The sequence below is a fragment of the Nicotiana attenuata genome, unplaced genomic scaffold, assembly GCF_001879085.1.
Source record: "Nicotiana attenuata strain UT unplaced genomic scaffold, NIATTr2, whole genome shotgun sequence".
Classification (NCBI taxonomy): domain Eukaryota; kingdom Viridiplantae; phylum Streptophyta; class Magnoliopsida; order Solanales; family Solanaceae; genus Nicotiana; species Nicotiana attenuata.
In genome coordinates this window covers 353614-377386 of record NW_017670599.1, presented here as the reverse complement: position 1 = coordinate 377386, position 23773 = coordinate 353614, and the positions used below count along the sequence as shown (strand labels likewise).

Below are 23773 nucleotides of genomic sequence, written 5' to 3'. Positions count from 1 at the left end.
TGAGAATGAGCTTACCCAATGTATCGGAGGGGATGGCGGTAGCAGACTTCCAAAACGGGTTGAACAGGAATGGGTCGAGGGCGACCAGGAAGTTGTTAAGCAGGCTCATGAAATACCCTCCCACCACTTGGGAAGAAATCCACAACGCTTACTGTGCCGAGGTGAGAGAAGATGGTGACGATCTTAATGGTCCAACCCTGCGTTTAACATCAATCCAAACAGAGCCGAAGAAAGACCGTCATAACGATAATCGAAGAGATATATCAGGCCCATGCCTCAATCGAGACAAGCATCAACCCTATGTCAAAACAGCCATTCCACCACCCCCTCGACTTACGGAAGGGTCGTCCAGACCCTACACAAGGACTCAGCGAAACTAAAGAGGTATACCTCCACTCTTATCCGCTCACAATGTTTGTGTTTCTCCTTCAGAAGTAGTTTACGCACTAGAAAAGCTTGGCACAAAGGGGAAGCGGCCGCAAAAGATGAAGTCCGACCCAAGTACCCAAAAATTGAACGGCCTTTGTGAATTTCACCAGGAGCGGGGTCACAAAACCGAAGATTCCATAGCCTTACGGCAAAAAGTAGTGAACATGCTAAACCAAGGACACCTGAAGGAGCTGATGAGTGATAAAGTTGGAGCCAATTTTGGCCGTGGACGAGAACAACACCAAGGCCCTCCAAAGCCACCCTCTCCTACACGCACCATTCAAATGATCATCGGCGGAGGCGACGAAACAGCAATCAACCACATAAAGTTTACCACCACGCACAAGCTAAAGCAGTCAATCACCCACGAGCGGTATGATGACCTCGGAGAAAGTATCACCTTCGATAAGTCAGATACCAACGGTTTGATCTTTCCTCACTCCGATGCTCTCGTCACTACTTTACGTATTTCAGACACTAATGTTAAAAGAATAATGGTAGACAACGGACGCAGCGCGTGTATTATCCACCCTCGAGTTCTTGCACAAATGCAACTCGAGGACAAGATACTAACACGCTACATAACACTGGCGGGTTTTAACAATGCAGTCGAACGAACCTCAGGAAATAACGCTGCTTGTTCTGGCCGGGGGTGTCACCTTGGAAACAACGTTCCACGTAATGAACCAAGACACAGCTTACAACGCAATCATAGGACGACCGTGGATACATGCCATGAGAGCCATCCCGTCTAGCTTGTATCAAGTAATCAAATTCCAAATACCATGGGGGATATTCAGCATTCGATTGAACAGCGCACAGCCCAAGAATGCTACCGAATCGCCCAAGATTGCACATTCACTCAACATCTTAAAGAAACAAACTCAGAAGCATAGCAATTATCAAGGTCGGGGTCCGATCCAAGCGATCGGAAAGACATTATCCAGGACCTCGACATTGTAGAAGCAGCAGAGTCGACAATAGAAGACCTTGATCCCGTCCAATTAGACTACAACAACAACAGCAAAAGGGCTTATATAGGCCATAAGCTCTCCGAGCCAGGTATATTTCATAAATTTCTTATTGATAGCACCGATCTATTTGCTTTTCCCACACAGATATGCTAGGAATTCCAAAAGACATTGCCACAGACAAGTTAAACGTCGATCCGTTCTACCCCCCCCCCCCAGTACGACAAGTGAGAAGAAAATTTAACGACGCAATCAATAAGGCCGTCAGCGAGGAAGTGGATAAATTACTCGCTAAGACTCCATCCGAGAATCGAAGTAACCTCAATCGGTCGCCAATGTATTCATGGTAAAAAAGAAAAATGGGAAGTGGCGAATGTGTGTGGATTCCACGGACCTGAACAAGGCCTGCCCGAAATACTCCTTTCCCTTGCCTCATATCGATCAGCTGATTGGCGCAACAGCAGGGCACGAGTTGTTGAGCTTCCTGGACGCCTATTCAGGTTACATCCAAATCCTCATGGAAGAAGAAGACTAGGAGAAAACTACCTTCATCACCCATCAAAGAACGTACTGTTATCGGGTCATGCCATTTGGCTTAAAGAACGCAGGGCAACTTATCAAAGATTGGTAACCAAAATGTTCAAGGACCAACTTGGCAAAATTATGGAAGTCTACATAGACGATATGTTGGTCAAGTCGAAAAGGAAGGAAGATCACATCGATCACCTGAAAGAGGCCTTCGGAATATTGAGGCAACACGTGATGAAGCTGAACCCCGAAAAATGCGCCTTCGGCGTAACTTTAGGAAAGTTCCTCGGTTTCTTGGTGTCACAAAGGGGAATCGAAGTCAACCCCGATCAAATCAAGTCCATTTAGGGAATACTTGAAATGTTAACTAGCAAGAAACAGGTGCAAAAATTGACAGGCTGCATAGCTGCCCTGTCGAGGTTCATCTCACGATCCTCCGATAGATGTCACAAGTTCTTTAACGTGCTTAAAATGGACAACGAGCTACAATGAAATGAAGAGTGCATCAAGGCCTTAAAATAACTGAAGGCATATTTGTCATGTCCCCCGCTACTCGCCAAGGCAGAACCCGGTGAATGCAACCTTATATATTTGGCCGTATCGGAGGTCGCAGTAAGCGCAGTGTTGGTCCGCGAAGACAAAGGTACGCAATCTCCGATATATTATATTAGAAAAACTCTTGTCGATGCCGAAACAAGGTACCCTCACCTCGAAAAATTGGCCTTGGTGTTAGTTATAGCTTCACGAAAGCTTAGGCCATATTTTTAATGCCACCCTATATCGGTGGTAACAACCTTTCCCCTACGACGTATCTTGCATAAACCCGAGTTATCGGGGAGATTGGCCAAATGGGCCATAGAGCTAAGCGAGCATGACATAACATATTAGCCGCGAATAGCAATAAAATCAGAGGTACTCGCCGACTTCGTCGCCGATTTCAGTGCCAAAATATTGACTGAGGTTGAACAAGAAACTTCTCGCACCTCACCCAGTCTACCCGACCTATGGGTCCTATATACTGACGGCGCATCCAATACGTCTGGATCTGGACTAGGACTCGTACTCGAGGTCCCATCAGGCGAAGTCATTCGCCAGTCCATATGGTGTCACGAAATGACTAACAATGAGGCCGTAATTGCAGGATTAAAGCTAGCTCTCAAATACGGAGCACGACAAGTCGTCCTTAGATGCAACTCACAGCTCGTCGTTAACCAAGTCACAGGGACTTTCCAAATCAAAGAGCAGAGGCTACTAAGGTACCAGGCAGAAATTCATAAACTGCTACCAGAATTCGACGAATGTCGACTCGACCAGATACCTCGAGCACAAAAAATCGAAGCAGACGGCCTCGCCAAATTAGCGGCGGCCATCGAAAACATCACGAAGGAAAATGTGGTCACCCTCCTCCATTCGTCGACAGACCAACTCGAGGTACACTCTATAAATTTGACTTGGGACTTGCGCAACCGTATTATAACATATTTGCAGGAAGGAGCACTCCAGTAGACAAAAAAGAAGCCAAAAAGCTTCGAATGCAGGCGGCCAGGTACAACCTCATAAATCACGAGTTATATTGAAGAACGTTTGAAGGCCCTTTAGCTAAATGCCTAGGGCCGAATCAAACGAGGCACGTACTCGAGGAAGTACATGAAGGCCACCGTGGTGCCCATACCGGCAATCGGGCCCTCGTCAGATGCCTCATTCGAGCAGGATATTATTGGCCCACAATGAAGAAGGAAGCCGCCGACTATGTCAAGAAATGCGAACAGTGCCAAAAGTATGCCCTTATGATACACCAAGCGGGCGAGAACCTCCATTCTAATACATCGCCATGGCCGTTCATCAAATGGGGGATGGACATCGTCGGACCCCTCCAACAGGGCGAGGTATTACGCTTTCTTTTATTTTTAACTGACTATTTCTCCAAATGGGTAAAGTAGGTGCGTTCACCCAAATACGCGAACAAGAAGTTATCACATTCATATGGAGAAACACCATATGCCGCTTCGGCATCCCCAAAGAAATCAACCGTGACAATGGACCCCAGTTCACCGAAATGAAGACCGCCGAGTTCTTCAAAAATGGCACATCAAGCGAATACTCTCCATGCCATATCACCCTGCCGGTCACAGTCAGGCCGAATCCTCCAACAAAATAATACTAAATTTCTTGAAGAAAAAGCTGTAAGATGCCAATGGACTATGGCTGGAATTACTCCCAGAGGTACTATGGGCATACCTCACCACGCCAAAAATAAGCACAGGAGAAACGCCATACTCACTACTCTACGGGACTGACGCCATGATACCGGTTGAGGTCGGCGAACCCAGTTTGAGGTACTCCAACGAAAGTGGGCTGGGAAATGACGAAAACAGAAAACAGGACCTCGACGAAGCAGAGGAGAGAAGAGACATGGCTTACGTAAGAATGGTATCCCAAAAGCAACAAGCAGAACGGTACTACAACAAAAAAGCCAAAGTACAACCGCTCAAAGTCAGAGACTATGTACTAAAGGCTAAAACACAAGCGAGCAAAGATTCGAGAGAAGGAAAACTAGGAACCAATTTGGACGGGCCGTATAAGATCACAACAGCAGCCAACAAAAGATCTTTTCAACTAGAAACCATGGAGGGAAAACTACTATAAAACAATTGGAACTCGCCCATCTCAAATACTTCAACTTTTGAAACAGACGCCCTCCGTGTCGTACTCTTTTTCCCTCATCCGAGTTTTGTCCCAATTGGGTTTTCTCGAGGAGGTTTTTAATGAGGCGGCAAAGCGGACATCTCGAAGTTCAAGAATAATTCATCGCCCCGCCTGCCAACTACTTCTCCAGGACGAACGAAGAAGGGACTGGATACATGGAAACTTCTCCAATATATGTATGAAACGAAGGACATATGTAATATTCTCAAATGGATGAAATAAAGCATCATTTTTTACTCTCCACCAAGATATTCTCCAATGAATGAAATAAAGCAGCATTTTTACTCTCCATCAAGTCTTTTCGCATCTCACATTCGACCTCGCTCAAATCATTCTACATTCAACCTCGCTCGAATCATTTAACATTCGACCTCACTCGAATCATTCTACATTCGACCTCGCTCGAATCGTTTAACATTCGACCTCGCTCGAATCATCTTACATTCGACCTTGCTCGAATTAACACATTTGACCTCGCTCAAATTGTTCTACATTCGACCTCGTTCGAATCGTTTAACATTCGACCTCGCTCGAATCGTTTAACATTCGACCTCGCTCGAATCATTTTACATTCGACATTGCTTGAATTAACACATTTGACCTTGCTGAAATTGTTCTACATTCGACCTCGCTCGAATTGTTTAACATTCGACCTTGCTCGAATCATTTTATATTCGACCTCGCTTGAATCATTTTACATTCGACCTTGCTCGAATTAACACATTTTACCTCGCTCAAATTGTTCTACATTCGACCTTGCTCAAATCGTTTAACATTTGACCTTGTACGAATCATTTTACGTTCGACCTCGCTCGAATCTTTTCACATTCGACCTTGATCGAATTATTTTACATTCGACCTCACTCGAATTACTTTGCATGCGACTCCGCTCGAAGTATCTAATGTCCGACCGCGTCGAACACCAATCTTATAAAAAAATTAGGGACTTTCCTACATAGAAGAAAGAAAGAAGAAGAGCGGAAATCAAGAAACACGTAGCAAAAAAGGAGGAGGGACTGTTCCATTACAACTGTCAAGTTCTTACTATTTACAAAGAGCCCAAGGACGCCCTCACAAAAATAGAAAAAACAAAACAAAAACTAAGTATGTCGGCTTTACGCCGCGTCATCCCCATCGGCATACTGATCATTATACCAAGAATTGGAGGCAGGCCTATCCGCATCATCGTCAACGTCATCCCCACCAGGCGTATCAGGAGCATAACCGCAAACTTCATGGGCCGCACATGCCTTAGCCGGACGCTCTCAAGTTCCGCTTCGGAAATCTTCCCATCGGTTTTCAAATACCTATATACGTTAAGCTGAGCCTCGACGTGAACCCACATCTCATACAACTCTCGTGGAAAGCCGGGATCGGCAGAAGTATGAGACGTAGACGGCTGTGACTGCCGTCGCATCTCCTCAGCTTTCAAGGTAACGACCTGCTCATTCAATTCGGATAACTCTACCTCCAAATTCTGGATCCGTTCCTTTAACCTCGCCGCCATAAGCGTCGATGTCACCGCCTCGCTTTCCCGCTCGGACCTGCAAATGCGGAGAGCGTCTTCCAAGGCTGCCGCTTCAGCCGCAGTGGTCATTCTGTGTTTCTCGGTACGAGCCAACTCCTCGACCTTGGCGCTCAACTCATCCCGAAGACCAACAGCATTCGCCTCTCCCTGCCCAAGTTCAGCAGTTAAAAATGCCACCCGGGCTTGAAGATCGGCATTCTCAGCCATCACCCTTTTACTCACCTCGAGCTCGTCATCCTTGGCCTTTAAAGACGCCTCGAGCTCACTACATCGACCGATGGCTCTCATCAGCTAATCGTCCCTCTCCTTTAGATCTTCATCTTTCTTCGCCAACTCCTCATCTTTCTACTTGAGCCCGTCGCGGAACAACTAAAATTCTCTATCCTGGGTAAAAACGTCGGCCAATGTTCGGTGCTTAGTACGGTACTCCTTGTACTTGGAAGTCACCTTTTTGAAGAGGGCCGTCCTCCGCTCTTCCATCCGTTCACGCTCAATCCCCATGATTAGAGTCTTACATGTAGAAGAAAGGAGTCAGAATAAACAAATCACATATACGAAATGAATCCTAACATTAAAAAGCACTTACTCGCAGTGCATGCCAGATATACTCAGCGATAACTCAGCATCGCTCATTGTCTGTAGCGCTGTGTTCTCAGAAGCCGCACATAAGGGGGCAAAGGACGGCACTGCCCGTTCAGAGTTGGCCAAAAGGTCATAACCCACGAGGATGATTACATGCCAGTTGAGACCCTCTGTCCTTACCTCCACGCAAGTGTTCCTCTTCAAATAGGCACGTATCTCTTCGGGGTCGATGTCCGAACCAGAACCATCATCCCCAACAAGTACCCCACTATCTCCCACGACTGCCGACGACGCGCCATCTTCTGCGGTCCTTTCAGGTTCCCCGCCTTCATGCACCTCCTCGGCCCTAGAGGACCTCCTTTCCCAAATGGCATCCACCATAAAAACGACCCCTACGTCTAGTGCAAATGCAGGCACCGCTTCCGGAGCAATGAGTTTCTTCTGTTCAATACGGGTGAAGATGGCCTTACCAAGCTTCATCCTTCGCCTCTTTCTCGATGGCGACTCCTCTCCATTAGATGACTCATCCACAAGATGGTAGATAGGCTAGGAAAGATCTCGTCCCGCATAATAATGTTTTGAGGGGCGGAATCCCTCGTCAACAGAGCTTGGGTATGACTCCCCGAACGGACTCGGCCAAAGCAAATTGCATCCCTGCTGATGTGAAAGCCTGGCGAAATGCCGGTACTGGAGCTTTCTTCTTGGAAACCCGCCGACCTAGACATCAAAAGGAGATCGTAGCAAAGAGCAATGGTAAACGACAGAGAGATGAAGCAAAGTAACACTTACCAGATGGGACCTTCGGCCCAAAACACTTGTAAAAGACCACCCAATCACGAATCCCCACCATGTAAGGCAGCATGCGAGCCACCCAATCTTCAAATCGAGGACATGGGAGGGTGCACGTCTTTCACCTGAAAAATAAAGAGACCGCAAATGAGTCGAAAACAAAGGGGCAAAAAAAGACAACGAGCGTATGACAAACACTTACGATTATGGTTCCACTGCTAAGGAAATCCAGTCGGGTCCGCCACCAAGTGCTCGGTCTTGATAAAAGAGTACTTATTCCAGAACATTCGATTCGTCCTGTCGTCCATTCCGACTATCAGCCCTCTGGTCCCACGATGCCGTAGGTGTATCATAGTACCTCTATAAAAACTTGGTGAAAATAAATACAGCAAGTGACGAACATCAACCTCACAACCAGCCAATTCCACAAACTTTGTCAGCATCAGAAAAGCTTTATATTAATAAGGAGAGAGTTGTGCCGGGCAGATATTGTAAAACCGGCAAAATTCCTCCGCTAGATCAAGAACGGGTAGACAGAGAAGGCACAATACCTAGGTCGATGGACCTCCACGATGTCGTCTCCATCCGGAATTATCTCGACATTGGGGGGGATGCGATATTTGGATCTAAGCTATCCTATATGAGACGGACCTGTTTCGGAGATTACCTGAGCGGGAGCAGGAGCAGGTTCCTTGGGGAAATTGTTTCTATACAAAGGGTTTCTAGGAACTATCTCCTCCGCGGTTGGAAAGCTCTCGTCTTCTTCAGCCATAAATTTCTCACCACCGGGAGGAGGAGCCACCGATAACGGAGTAGCATTGGAAACTTCATCGTGAATGCGAAGAGTTTGTGACATGTTTTCGACAATGGAATATGTTCTATCAAATTCAAAGAAGAAGATAACAATTAGGCAAGGAGGAGAGGAATGGGATCAGAAAAAACGAAATCAAGAGCAGAACTGGCAAAGAAGATCAAAGAAGAATAGTGCTCACGCAAGGTGAAGGTTGGTGAAAACTTTTGAAAAATGAAACCCCCATCTATTTATAGGGCTGGGTGGCACGAGAATCGAAGTAAAGGATTGTCAATGGTACCAAAATCAAAGCGACAGGCACACAGACACTGTCATGGTCGTACGCGTCCTTGATAAACGGACCTGATTCGCCTCCGTTTCGGAAAATTTTGGTTATGTTGAATAAGCCGGGTTGGTCGAGGTGGAGAGAACAGCGCAACCATTGAGGTCGTGATTGGTGTGGCTACTAGGGGTGACGTCATGGCCACGCGCGTCATCATTCGCATCTTCCTACAAGCGGAGGGACTAACTGTATTGGTCTAAATTTGGCGACTAGGCAGTAAGGGATAAGTGAGATCAAGGACGGGGTCAACCGCGGTGTAATAACTAAAGGCTGCTCTCAAGAGCGCTAAAGAGAAAGACAACTGAGATGAAGAAATAACAGTAGCATAGGTTCAGATGCGGATACAAGGAATATTTCTTTGGATATTCCTTAATTTGTACTTTTTAGGGATTTTGAAAAATATCCCCTATAAATAGGAGGAGATAAGAACAAAAGGGGGGGGGGGGGTCTTCACTTTATGAGAAAAACACATTGTAAAAGGTTGACCTGAGAGAATATACAACATTCCTCTCGTTCATTGATTATCCTATTCAAGCATACATTTTTACTTCTTTATTCACAAGATCCAAAGGTCCCTGAACCCTCTTTATTTCTCTTTTCTCGACGTTGTTATCTGAGAAAAGAATCATTCAAGTGTTGCAATAATTGGGTGGTAGATTCCTTTTTGTTATATTTATTGTCATCATCTACATTTATTGCACATTTACGTCGTTGCATTTACGAGCATTTAATCAGTTCAAGCACGTCGATTATCATTGTTTATCTCGACCGTCTTTGCACAACATTTGGTCTAGATTTTATTATTCTTAACTAAGATTCATCCTTCATTTTATCATTAATTGATTTAACTAAAAGGTTCAACACTTTTTGGTCAATCAAAAATATCTTTTCATATTAATTTTAATAGAGTAGTGATTATTTTTGCTCAACATTAGAATTAGTGGATACCCCACGCTATTTTTACCGCAAATGGAGCATAAGGCTGAGGTTGAGGTTTTGAACCCAAAAGAATAAGGTTAAGGAGCCTGCGCACACTTTCAGGGGTTCATACCCCAATGCCAATAACTTTCTTACCGAAGCATTTAGCCCCACTACTTCACAATTTTTTATCATATTCAGTCTTCTGGTTCATCCCACTTGCTTGGACGGGGGTGGAGCTAAAAGTCTAAATAGAAGTTCACTTAGACTTCAATAACTTTTATATTTTAATTAAAAAGGTTATTAAATTTACAAAATTTAAATTTTTAAGTATTAACATTTGAAATCGTCATTTTAAAGTCTAGAATTTACAAAGTTAAAGTGTATTTTGAGTTTAAGAAATTTATTAAAGATGTATATACATTTGAAGTTAGTGTGCTAAACTCTAGAAATAATAAAATTGAAATCTTGAATCCATCTCCTATCTTGCCGACTTGCTTTGTTTGTTTCTACACTTTCATTTTGGATACCACGCTTTGCATGCTTTTGCACCGTTGTTTGTGCATGAGATTGCGTAAGAGTAGATAATCGTGCAAGCCATTTCTTGATAACGCTATATACACTTGCACGATTTAAAATGTATATTTGCGCACACAAAAATTTATTGGCAAAAAAAGTCCATATAATATATTTATCAAATAAATTTCCTATATATTTACAATTTGGAATTAAGATCAATATCTTTAAAAAGATTTGAGCTGAGATTGTCATATCTGAGCTCAAGTGTAGAATAAGCCAATAAACAACGGGGGGATTTCTTGAAATAACCAAGTTGCCATTGTATTTCTGAGACCAAGGCCAACACTACTAATATTGAATCATATCTCGCAATTTCTGTACACATGAATAAAGTTATCATTATCTTGTGTTGAATGCTTTGATCGCAATAAGATCACCATCATCCTTTAATGGTATTTTTTACTCCCTCTCTTATAGTATCATTGATATTTTGTCAAGTTGTACAACACTTGAGATCTTAATTTTTGGGTGAAGTAAAAAAAGGTATTTACAGTTGAAGTAATTCACCTATCTCTCGTAAAAGTTTTTACTGACACAAAATTGGAAGAAAAGGAGGAGAAAACTACAAAGGAGGACTCGTACAGATATTTTAACGCATACCAAAAAATATGTCAGCATGAATAAGACGGAACGTGATGCAACGCGTACTAGCTAGTACGCACAATGTTGGAACAAGTTTTTAGAAATTCTGTATTTACTTTTTGGCGTGTCCATTAAGAAAATACTAAATTCTATACAAAAATATCTAGTATGACTAAATTACTCTTAATTAAATATTTTATGTGAGGAGTAAGAAAACTTTTTAGGGATACGTACATAAGGATAATTTTGTAAAAACAAATTGAATTTTTTCTTGATTATATAAATAGACACTTATTTTGAACCAAAATAAAAAAGCAAATTAGTCACTTATTGTGGACCGGAGAGAGCATGATACAAAGATGTACTGTCTGTGCTAAATTTTATTGCATAATCAAGACAAATTGAGATTTTTGAGAAATTCATGCAAAATAGTCTAAAGCTCAAACTTCCAACATGAACTTAGAAGAGTTGTTCGTTGAGAAACAAAAGAACAGAGATATTGAAACTCTTGCAATCCAGCACGAGACAAGAGTGATATTATTTGTGGCAGAAGAAGAGGCAGTAGATTGGTCTAAAGATATAAGAAGGGAAGATTATTGAACGAATTAATTATGAAAGTATGTTGAACAATATAAAAATGACAAAAATCATACTTCGCAATAAAAAGTCTAATTATAGGACCAACTCCTTGTGAATTGTTCAATGCATCTAGGCCTAATGTTGACAGACATGATTGTTATAGTTATTAAAAAAACATATGGTTGTCCCTGTATTCACCAATTCTTGAAATTATACACGTAAGATAACGGAGTTCTTTTTTTTATTCTTTCGTCAAGTTTGTTATATCTGTCATCATATATTCTTTTGCTAGTCTGAGGTACGGTCTCAACAGTCGTGATAATTTCATGTCACCACCAATAAACAAGTTGTCTCTATAGCCGCAAGTGATATTATGCATCCAAATAATATAACTTATATGGTCTAATGATCAACGAAATGGGTAACAAGAGGAGGCAGGATCTCCATGAAGGGGAGGTCTAAATCCCTAAATTTTGAAATTCCTATGTTCTACCCAAAAACACACAATTCCACCATGAATAACCCTAGATTCTATGATGAAATCTTGTAAAAAGATGCAAAAGATTGAAAGAATTTAAGAATCATTTACCTATGATTTGGAAAAGAAATTGCCTTTGGAAAATCGCCAATCTATATATACTAGTACGTGTCGAGTATTCCATGAGTAGTTTTTTGAGAAATATATGAATAGTTGTTAACAGGGAAGCCAAGTATTATCAGCCACTCAATCAAAACTTTACTTTTGATAATGTCTAACCTCATCAGTTTGTTATTCTACATCAAATTAAAAGATAGGTATAAATAGTTGTACAATCTATATTTCTGTATACCAGATGTTGTAGCTGCCTCATTATTGACTAGAAGCTCCTTTAATACAACTCATAACAACTAGTGCCGCCTATTTGAGCGAGCAACTTACGGTAGTAGATTGTAGGATTTACCTAATTCTTAATTCAATATCAGCAAGCAGTAGAACATAGTTGATAAGAAATAAAATCATTCCATTGGTCAATGGTGAGTCATTATTCTCTTTTAAGAGAGATTTTTACCAAAAGACTCTTGCAAGTCTCCTTTTAAGACTGTAACCCGAGACTTTTTAACCAAAAGGACCATGTAATTCTTGATCCAGAGGAAATTAAAATTTTAACTAGAAAATCCCCACAGACGGCGCCAAATTGTTTGACTCAAAAGATATTGGGACCTTTTGAACAAATCAGTCAAAGAAAATGAAGGGTAAATTCTAGTTAAGGATAATTAACTCTAGATCCGAGATGAATAATATGAATAGAAAAACATAGCTGAGTATAAATGTTGGCAGTGATAATGACCAGATTTAATAGCATAAAGAAAGATGCATTAAGTAACATTAAGTGACAATAAAATGTAAATAAAGGAAAAGATTCACCCAATCTTGAGTGAGACGGATCTTCTTTCATTTGATAAAGACGAATGATAGACAAATACAAGAACCTTAGGACCCTTGTTGGATCTGATGAAGGTATGAGATCACCGATCCTCTCATCTCTTTAGAGAGATCTGTTTATATATTTTCTAGAGAGAGGGAGCCCCCTTTTGGGAAGTGCTCTCTTCCTATTTATAAGGGGTATTCCTAGAAAACCCCTAAAAGAAAAGGTACAATTAGAGGGAATATTCAGTAGAATATTCCTCCTCAGCTTGTTCGACCTTGGCCTTATTGATGCCTATCCGACATCGGTCTTATGTTTCTGCGTGCCGAATTTCTCTGATCTAATTTTGACCCATATAGTGATAACCTTGAAAGTTAGGGTTAAAATGTATTAATAAACATAAAAGAAGCAAGATAGCATATACCCAGTAGTATAGCTTAACCAGGACATTATAAAAAAATAATAATAACAATAACAATATAAGAAAAGATAGTGAACTGATAAATAGTCGGAAAAAAAGAAAAGAAGAGATGGCTAGAAGGTACGACTTGAACAATGCCGATCGTCATCAACTGCTCAAATGGAAGCCTTGTTATATATGTTGCGTAGTGAATAGATACCCCACTGCTCGGCAATACACAGTGATCAATGGTTCAATGGACCGATAAATAAATGAAGAAACAGGACTAAATTGGACATATCAAAAATAAAATTAAATCAAACGGCACTAAGTTTAAAAGACAAGTGGGCAAGTGGATGGTATATGCCCAACAGTTGTCTTCTATGGATCTCCCTAATTTACTTGCACGAGCTAGTAAAATTTGACTGTATTATACTACTCCCATTAGTTACTTTTGACCAGGTTAGAAATTAATACTTAACAAAGAAAATTTACCACTAATTATTTTATAAATGACTTAATTACTTTGGACCTCCCTAATTTCTTCTGGTTGGATACATATCGATCAGTTGTACCACTTGCCTTATTGAATATTCGACAATTTGTTTACTTATTCCTGCTGGTAAAGGGTATGTAGATACAATGTTTAAGTTCAAGTTTTGATGAAAGCATGATTATGCATTCTTCTTATTCAAAGTGATTGTTACTGCTTTTGTAGTATATAATACATCACGTTATTCGGTATAATTTTGTTCCTTGGGCCACTTTTGAGAAATAAAATGGTTTAAAAAGGGGAAATTTTCGTAAAGCACTATCTTTTAGTGGTAATTAGCTATCTATAGATACCATTTGCTATATTACGGATTGTAGATACGTTTTCTGTTGTTATAAGATGTATTAGATGTATTTAAGCTACTGTATTCATGAATACAATAGCAAAAATAGGCGTGAATCAGGGAAGTCCAGCTAATCAGTTGTTGTACTTGAGTGTATTCGACTGTATTTATGGCGTGAAACATGGGATTACAGCTGGACAAATTATTGTATTCGACTGTATTCACGGCGTGAAACACGGGATTACACTGTTTTTAAACGGAAAGTGAATCAATTAACATAATAGACACCTAATATAACTCAACAAACTCAATTATAACACATAAATTTTGTATTTCCAGTTATTAAAAAGATTCTCAACCGAAAAATACCCCAAAAATATAGCAATCTTCAAAAAAATTATATAATACATCTGAATACATAAATTATATTAATTAAAAAAAACATATGAATACATTCATGGCATATAGCGACACAGTGAATACAATGAAATACATAAAATACAGCGGGATACATTGAAATACAATAAAAAAAAGATAGTGAATACAATGAAATACACGGAATACAGCGAGATACATTGAATTACAATGAAAAAAAAGAAAATGATAAGAATGAAATACATGAAAATACAGCGTGATACGTTGAAAATACATTAAAATATATTAACAGAAAATCAAGTTGCTCAGCCCCAAACTCTATCGTCTTTGTTCAAGAATAAACCTATTTCCGGCGAATCCGCCGTCGAGCAAAACCCCCCGCGAATGAAGACAAATGATTCTTGAATGAAAGCAGGAACAACATCATTGGACGAGAAGAAAAGAGTGTACATATAAATTGTCGTCGCTGCCTTCTTTGCTATCCCCTAAGAATTACGATCACATGACTTGCCATTGAGATTCGATCACTATCTTGGAAAATAGGTATTACAGAGATGCCGGAGCAAAACCATTATGGCCAGTGTCAAGTGGCCATCATAATTCCCATAGCTGTTAGCACGACGAGCCTAGAGAGGAATAGTTGAGGGGTGGATAGTATGAGATAGGGGAAGTTCTCTGTGGAGAGAACTAGCATATCGTTTTCGAGTCCATGCTGTCAACAACTCCTCGCTTCTCAATTGAATTGGGATAAAGTAAAAATGGATAGTATGAAATAGGGGAAGTTCTCTGTGGAGAGAACAAAGAGGGGTTTTGGTGCAGACTGCAGAGAGGTGATGTGAGCATCGTGTATTCAGGGAATGGGGGAAAAGAATGACACATATCAAAGTAGAGAGAGAAAAGAAATAGTGTAACTAAATAGTGTATTTAGTGGCTTAGGGAAAGGAGGTAACCAAAATTAGATATTTTGCTATAAACATTAAAAGGTATCTATAGAATATAATTTTTTTAAATGATATTTATTTAAAATATATAAGGTGTTAACCTTTGCTATAGGAGGTAAAATTCCTTTAAAGGAATTTTTACACCCTATAGAAAACCTTAGTACCCTATTTATTTAAAATAAATACCATTTTAAAATATTACATCCTATAGATACCTTTTATACTTTATAGCCAAATATCTAATTATAGTTACATCCTACATTTAAGACACCATATATGCTAAATAATATTTTTCTCTCTCCTTTTTAGTCTTTTCTCTCACATAATCACCATAAAATTGACTAACCACGTTCTCTCTCTCTCTCTTTTTGCATAGACTTTACTCTTTCTCCCCTAATCCTTAAGGCAGCCGCCGCCAGACGCCTACTCCCAAAATTCGGCAACGACCACCAGCCTCCGCCGCTCCACCCATCTTCTTCAACCCCCCTCGTCTCCGCCAGAAACTCACCGGGAATTCCTCGGCTGATTTTCGATTTTTGAATCTTAGTTCCAATTCTTGAAAAAATGAAAAAATACAAAACAAAAAACATTTCTGTCTTCTTCATCTAAATTTTTATTTTTAAGCTATGGAATTCGATCGAGTCTGAGGTTGGTTCGAGCTCATAACCAGATTTTGCGAGCATTCATTTATATATTTTAGATGTATTAAAAAGTTATGCGTATTCTCTTGTATTCAGTTATAATCAGTTGTATTTAACTATTTTATTCAGCACTAGTTAGTTGTATTCAAGTGTTTTATACAACTGTATTCAGTTGTAGTTAGTTATATTCAACTATTTTATTCAGCAGAAATTAGTTGTATTTTGTTGCATTCAAGAGTTTTATTCAGCTGTATTCAATTATATTTTGTTGTATTCAAGTGTTTTATTCAGATGAATTAAGTTGTATTTTGTTGTATTCAACTGTATACAGTTCTACTCAACTGTATTATTCATATGTATTTCTCTTTATTCAGCTATAATCTTTATTATGTATCTTTCAAATCAGATTAATGAGGGATCGTTTTAGTTCGTTGAGTTAAATTAGGAGAATATCATGTGATTTGATTTCCTTCCGTTTTTAACCAGTTTAACCTTCCAGATTTTGCGCAGATACGTTACTGTATTTAACGTTAATGCCGCTTGAATACAGCTAAATACATGTCAAACTTAGCTGGAATTCCACTTTTTACACCTATTTTTTTTGGTTGTATTAATGAATACAACAACTTAAATACATGAAGTACATTGTATAAAAACATAAAAGGTATCTATAACACGTAATATAGCAAAGGGTATCTATAAATGGCTAATTAGACCTAAAAGATGGTGCTTTATGAAAAATTCTCTAAAAAAAACATCAATTACAAAGGGAGGCCCTTTATATTTCTCGGCCCATCAAATTGGATTTAATGCAGTAATGTATTAGGCGACAGATGAATGTAGGGGGAAGTGCACAGTTAGCCACTAATAATATATGTATTTATTTTTAAGCTACTATTTAAAATATCTTTAGTCTTAGCCATTGCTTTAATAAAATTTACCCTCCCTGACAAAAATACCCTTCTGCTCATAAAGTTCAGGACCAAGTGTCCTTAACTTATGAGCTTATTACTATAAGTTCAGGACTAACTGTCCTTAATTTATGAGCTTGTTACTGTAAGTTCAGGACTAGCCATCCTTAATTTATGAGCTTGTAAGTCTAAGTTCAGGACTACATGTCCTTAACTTTTGAACTTGGAACTCGAAGTTCAGGACTACATGTCCTTAATTTCTGTGCTTGTAACTCTAAGTTAAGGACTGCTTGTCCTTAATTTAAGTGCTTGTAACTCTAAGTTAAGGACTGCCTGTCTTTAATTTCTGTGCTTGTAACTCTAAGTTAAGGACCAAGTGTCCTTAATTTTTGAACTTCCAATGCTAAGTTTGGGACCATTTGATTCATTTAAATAAGACACTTGGTATTCCGGCAACCGATCTTCCAAAAAACAGCATAAGACCATTGATTCACTCCACAAAGTGTCTTCAGAACCTCTTTCAACAAATACCCCATTTGCACTAATTTTTGTTTGTGGATATCTCAAACAGAGAAAAAACACTTGTTTGTGTTTTTCTTTTCCTTTTCTTGTATTTTTCAGCTAAAAATTATAGATTAAATGAACTAACTTCCTCTGCAAGAGCCACGCCCAGCTTGTTTAGTTCTTAATCAAGAAACCAGAGCCAATATATTCGATGCAGAGAGAGAAGCGAAGGTTTGGGAAGAAAAGTAATGGAAGAAATGGTAAAAATATCTTTTCATATTAATTTTAATAGAGTAGTGGCTATTTTTGCTCAACATTAGAATGTTGGATAAAAAATAAAATATCACCTTAAATAGTGGCTACCCCCGCTATTTTTACATGAATGAACTGCAAAATAAGAACTTGGACTTGGACTTGGACTTGATGAGAATGCTACAGAGATCCTGCTTACTGGGCCAGACTAATATCAAGTCTCCAGTTTACCTGTTATGGCCCATCATACATCTTATCTAAAATTGGGTCTGTTGCATACAAACTCTCCGTATGCCCAAAATCAAGAAAGTTATTGACTTAAGTAGCTTTCGTGAAGCTAGATTGTATACACAAATTAGCTCACCTGTGACCATTTACATCAACCAAACACTAAGGAGTCATTTGGTTGGAAAGAAGTTATTCTAAGATTAGTTATCCGCAGATTAATTATTTTAGGTTTAATTATTCCACCTTTTTATAGAGATAAAAAAATACTAATTCCAAAATAAATAATCCCGGAATTAATTATACCATTATGTTTTCTCAACTATGGATAAACTCTTCTTAAATTTAATCCGAAATTAATTATTCCTTATCCCTGTTTACCAAACGAGCCCGAAGTCATCGAAAGATGATCATGAATAGTGGGTGGCACTGGGTCCCAAACGAAACGTCTAATTAATTGGAAGGTTACTATTATGGCTAACCTAATTAGCAGCCTAGTAATGGAAGGGCAGCACAGAGACCACGCAAATGAATAGTAAAAATTGTAGAGGGTCTTATTTGGTCGCCCCCATTTAATTTATACTCACTTTTTTTAAAAAGTTTTAACTTGTACCCACTGTTTTAGCAACTCCAGGCTTCTTTCTCCTCCTCCTTCTCCTCCTTTGTTTTCTGAATGCTGAAGTTGAGATATTGTTATGCGTTCTGACATGCTGATTCATATATATCGGCTTGTCCCATTATGTTCAGTTTGGTTTTATTCACAATAATTTAACCTCTTAGATATTTTAACTTTACAAGTACATTGGTTCTAATTTATCTGTAGTAACTTGTTTTCATGTCGAAAATATTTTTTATTCTTTAATCTTTGAAATGAACAGCATCAATCGCTGCTAATCATGATTTATTAAATTCATTATTGTTTAGAGCTTCAGCTCTAAGAATGCTGAATTTCAGCAAATAAAAAACAAACATCAGAATGCTGAAGTTCATCACAAACAGAACAAAGCTTAAGCTAAAACATGCTGAAGTTCCGCAAATATAGAACAAAGCTTCAGCTACTAGAATGCTGAAGTTCAGCAATTACAAATAAAGACTTCAGCCAAAACATGCTGTACTTTTATTGAACTGAAGTTTGCCATTTGCACTATGAATTGAAGTTTGCGTGATTGCCTTTGCAAGTCAGGCCAAACTTCATGCAAAAATATCTGAAGTTTTGCTACACTTCAGGCAAAACATTCTGAAGTTCAAACTTCAGATATAAATTCTTGCTACTTTAGGCTCGTATGTTTGAAGTTACACGAAAAGTGGGTCACTTATAATTTTTTTGCAAAGCGGATATAAATTAAAAGGTGACCCAAAAACAGGTATAGATGCAAATTCCCCAAATGAATATGGTTTTGTCACTTTTGGGCATAGTTGGTTTACACAACGCATGATTATCTTTTTTGTCGCATTGTCCTATTTTGCCCATGCCCATATCTTTGTTTCCTTCTATAAGCTGGTCTTACTGTTTGCTTTTTCTTTGCAACCGTGTAAAAGTCACCTAACCCAACATTGCATTGACCAAAATCTCTTGAATATCCTTTCTACTACCAATTTTTTCGGAATCCACAAGTTCGACTAATGATTTTTGCACAATAGAAAGTAGCTCACCATCGAAGGGGAAGATGGGAAGCTTGGCATAATTGGTAAAGTTGCTGCCATGTGATCAGGAGGTCAACGGTTCGAGCCGTGGAAACAACCTCAGAAACGCAGGGTAAGGCTGCGTGCGTACAAGAGATCCTTGTATTCGGCCCTTTCACGGACCCCGCACATATCGGGAATGCAGTGCATCGTGCGTACAAGAGATCCTTGTATTCGGCCTTTTCACGAACCTCGCACATAGCGAAAATTTAGTGCACCGGCCTGTCCATTAGAAAGCTCACCATTGAAGTTTTGGCACTGCTTATCATGGATTTTCAAAGCTCGAGCATTAAATCTTTGGTCAAGAGTAAAAGAACAGTTATCATTTAACGGGCTTTCCTTTCTACTTCAATTGCACCGAGTGCAAATAAGTAGTAGTATGAATTAAGCAAGAACCACAGAGTCCCCACTTTATATTTGAACTTCTTAGGTTTTATGTTCAAATTGAACTCACCCTCAACATAATAAAAACATCCAACATTTGTACAAAGCATTTTGCAATATTACTAATATAATGCTACAAAGAAACCAAACACAATATATGAGATATGCTTCCTTTTGTCGAACTCAGATTGCCAGGGCAACCAACCAACTCCCAAGTCTTCACCTTTTCAAACTTCCTTGTCAACATACTTAATAAACACAGTAGTTGCTTATGATCAAGAACTAAAATAGGAGAGTAGAGGACACTCTCCTCCTCTTATACATATTCTTTTCACAAGATATCCAAGATTTGTTAGCACTAAGGATCCATATTAATCCTCAAGAACAGACACTTAATTCCCAAAATGTTAAGTTCTTTCATCACAGAGGCTCCTGCATTGTTACAACTATTGGACTTTTCACCTCATGCTTTCCATCTGACCAAACTAATGAACCACTTTTCACAATTGAACTCCCTGGTGATAACTTCACTGCTTCAGCTTGTACTCTTACCAGAAAATTAAGCTTCTGTCCCACTCTCCTAAACGCCAATTTCTCCGGCTCCACTGTCACCACCATACCCCGCGGCGGCTTCACTGTCACCTTGAACACAGAATCTGGATCACCCACGTTTGTCACAGACCTAATAAAGTGAGTGGACAACTTGTGCTTTCCATATTGTTGAAACACAGCTGATAGCGAAGGGTAATTCAAATTCCCTGCATGGCCTGCTCTTTTTGCCCCGCTACAATCTGAATACTTCCTTGTGACAACTTGAACATTCTTGGTTGTGTAATTTGAATTGCACAAGAAATCGACGTAGTCATATGAAGTTAAGTCGTAAATCAAACCAGGGTCCATTGCATTTTGAGGATGCACATGTCCTGCCCCAAAATCCATCACTGTCGATGAATTACCAGTAGATTCATCGATCATAACTTGACCCCGATTATCCACTGTATATGCAGTTGTCATCAATGCCGATCTTATTGCCGCCGGGCTCCATCCCGGATGGGCCGCCTTCAACAATGCTGCCAGCCCAGATACATGGGGGCACGCCATGGAGGTCCCGCTCAAAATGTTGAACTCTGTTCTCCGTTTATCCGATGGAATCCCACTCGGCCCGACCCCATCGGGCCAAGCTGCGAGAATATTCAATCCAGGTGCAATTACGTCGGGCTTTAGAATTTCCGGTGTTTCAGGATTTGGGCCTCGGGCTGAAAATGACGCTACTACTGGAGCTGGTTTCACATTTACAATTGTGCCTCTGAAAAGAATCGTCGCCGTTGGGGGTGACTTGGACTTTAATGCTGTAGATATGTACTTCCTTATTTCGTCTCCGGCGGAAGCTCCAACTGACGTTGCCGGTAACACGTGGCAATCAGCCACTAATCCTTCCCCATCGAAAACTCCATTGGCTAATATCATCCCTATTCCACCTGCTTTCTTCACCACTTCGCCTTTTACAGCTCTCGAATTAACGCCTCTGTCACATAACACAACTTTGCCATGAACGTCATTAGGGTTTAATGAACCTTCCAAACACAATGAAGACGAATATCCATCACTACCTTCACTCCCGGCGTAAATTAGCGGGTAGAGTTTGTGAGGAGATAACGAAGGGCCACCATAGATGCTTACTCCGGGAACTATTTTCCCGTTTCCAAGTTTCACATCCGCCGGGAAATCACGGTCAATTGTTCCGGCACCGACGGTGGTGACCCAAGGAGCTACATTAGTTACTGTGAGTCCTCCAGGCCCGCCGTTACCGGCGGAAGCAGAGACGAAGATTCCGGCATCATTAGCAGCGAAGGCGGCAATGGCGATTGCGTCGAGGTTATACGGTACCACAACGCCACCAACACTAAAAGAGATGACGTCAACACCGTCAGCAACAGCGGCGTCAAAAGCAGCGAGGATATCAGCGTCGTAGCAGCCTGAAGCCCAGCATACTTTGTAAGCGGCTAAACGAGCTTTTGGAGCCATTCCAGCAGCAACTCCACGCGCGTATCCGAGAGTAGACGCCGGAAATACGTACCTCCCTGCGGCAATTGAGGCTGTATCGGGNACTCAATCATCCAAATCACTCGGCACTCTCACTCAGTAGGTACATATGCTCACTATGAGAGTGCAAACTTCAGAGGGGCAGATCCATCCCAAGCAGTATAATAAGCCAATCATGGACATAAATTAATAAAGTCTATTATGGCTTGCAGCCCGACCATCATGAATCAATAATACATGTTGCGGCGTGCAGCCCGATCCCATCAATATCCTCACAATCAGGCCCTCGGCCTCACTCAGTCATCAATCTCTCCAGTGTCTCGGGCTCACAATGTCATGAAAAATCAACCCAAAAATAATGATGTGATGTATCAATAAATGGTAACAGAGACTGAGATATGATATGCAAATGAATGTGTATGATTGAGTATGTAATTAAGAGATGACGTCAACACCGTCAGCAACAGCGGCGTCAAAAGCAGCGAGGATATCAGCGTCGTAGCAGCCTGAAGCCCAGCATACTTTGTAAGCGGCTAAACGAGCTTTTGGAGCCATTCCAGCAGCAACTCCACGCGCGTATCCGAGAGTAGACGCCGGAAATACGTACCTCCCTGCGGCAATTGAGGCTGTATGGGTCCCATGCCCATCGGAGTCTCTAGGAGATCGATGCTCCACAGTTTCGTTCATTTTCCCATTCGTAGCCTCATATCCACTGGAAAAATATCTGGCTCCGATCAATTTCCGGTTGCATGAAGTCGCCGGAAAGTCTTTGCCAGCCACGCATTCGCCTTTCCATTTAGCCGGAACCGGACTAAGATCATGATCATTAAAGCTCTTTCTCTCAGGCCAGATCCCTGTATCAATTACTCCGATTACAAGGTCCGACCCGAAATCCGATTCCTTAAGCAGCCCAGCACTGTCCGTACTAGTCAAGCCTAGAAATTCAGGGGATCTCGTGGTTTGCACATGCCTAACTTGTTCAGGTATAACAGCAAGAACCCCAGGTAATGCCTCAAGTTTTTTAGCATCCGAAATCAATAATTTAGCAGAAAAGCCATGAAAAACATTACTGTAAGTGTGAATAATACGATTTTCAGACACAACCCCACCTGGTTCCAGTGAGTGTGTATCTGTAGAGAGAGATATAAGAACCGATTCATACCAGTGCTCATGGGTTGGAAATATCGAAGGTTTTGCATCGTGTTGAACGTGAACTATAAATGTTTTTGGGTTATTCACAGTTGATGAAACTGAAACTGTAATTGCGAAAAAAGAAAGGAAAAAGTACAGAATAGAAAATGCCATTAGAGAACCTGTGGAGCTGCAGAATATAGGCGGCAAGTATAATAATAATGGAGTGAAGTATCATATAAGAAGAAGAAGAAGAAGAAGGGTGAAAGTGCAAGTGGTTACAGTACAGTATAGAGAAAAAAGAGGGAAGTGTGGTTACTAGTACAGAAGCTGAGGTGGAGAGAATGAGTGGATAAATTGGACGTAAGTGAAAGTCATGTTTTTAAATAGAGAATTTTTAGACTTTCTTTTACTTTTTGGGTTTGGGGAGAAAATTAAACTTAGCACCAACTGTATTTTATTGTCCGGAAAAAGGGTTAAATATATCTTTCTATTTTCAAATATTGTTTATATTTAACATTTGTTATATTATCTTGGTCAAATTACCGTTATCATTATACTATCTGGTAAAATTTATCCCTACAATTAGTAAACTTTTAAAAATACCCCTTAGTCCGTCAGGTGACCCACAATCTCCCAAATTATTTTAATTAAGTTATTGATTCTTCTTCTTAGTCCACTATTTTCATAATAATTGGTATTTACGTGTTTTCTGAA

General features: G+C 40.1%; 1 protein-coding gene across 1 annotated transcript; it reads right to left on the bottom strand.

Annotated features, from left to right (window-relative positions):
• Positions 1-19912: 19912 nt before the first annotated feature.
• Positions 19913-23424, bottom strand: LOC109241394 (subtilisin-like protease SBT1.5). Its single transcript, XM_019408138.1, has 2 exons — positions 22537-23424; positions 19913-21963 (listed from the first exon to the last, which is right to left on the bottom strand). The coding sequence occupies exons 1-2, from the start codon at positions 23228-23230 to the stop codon at positions 20303-20305; spliced, it is 2355 nt and encodes a 784-aa protein (XP_019263683.1). The 5' UTR covers positions 23231-23424; the 3' UTR covers positions 19913-20302.
• Between the last annotated feature and the right edge of the window lie 349 nt (positions 23425-23773).

What these genes read in the sequence shown, in the direction of transcription:
- LOC109241394 (XM_019408138.1), bottom strand. Translation starts at nt 23,230, where the DNA reads ATGGCATTTTCTATTCTGTACTTTTTCCTTTCTTTTTTCGCAATTACA. An exon ending in TACAGCCTCAATTGCCGCAG is followed by an intron (nt 21,964 to 22,536) that starts GGAGGTACGTAT and finishes CAATTGCCGCAG; the next exon opens with GGAGGTACGTATTTCCGGCG.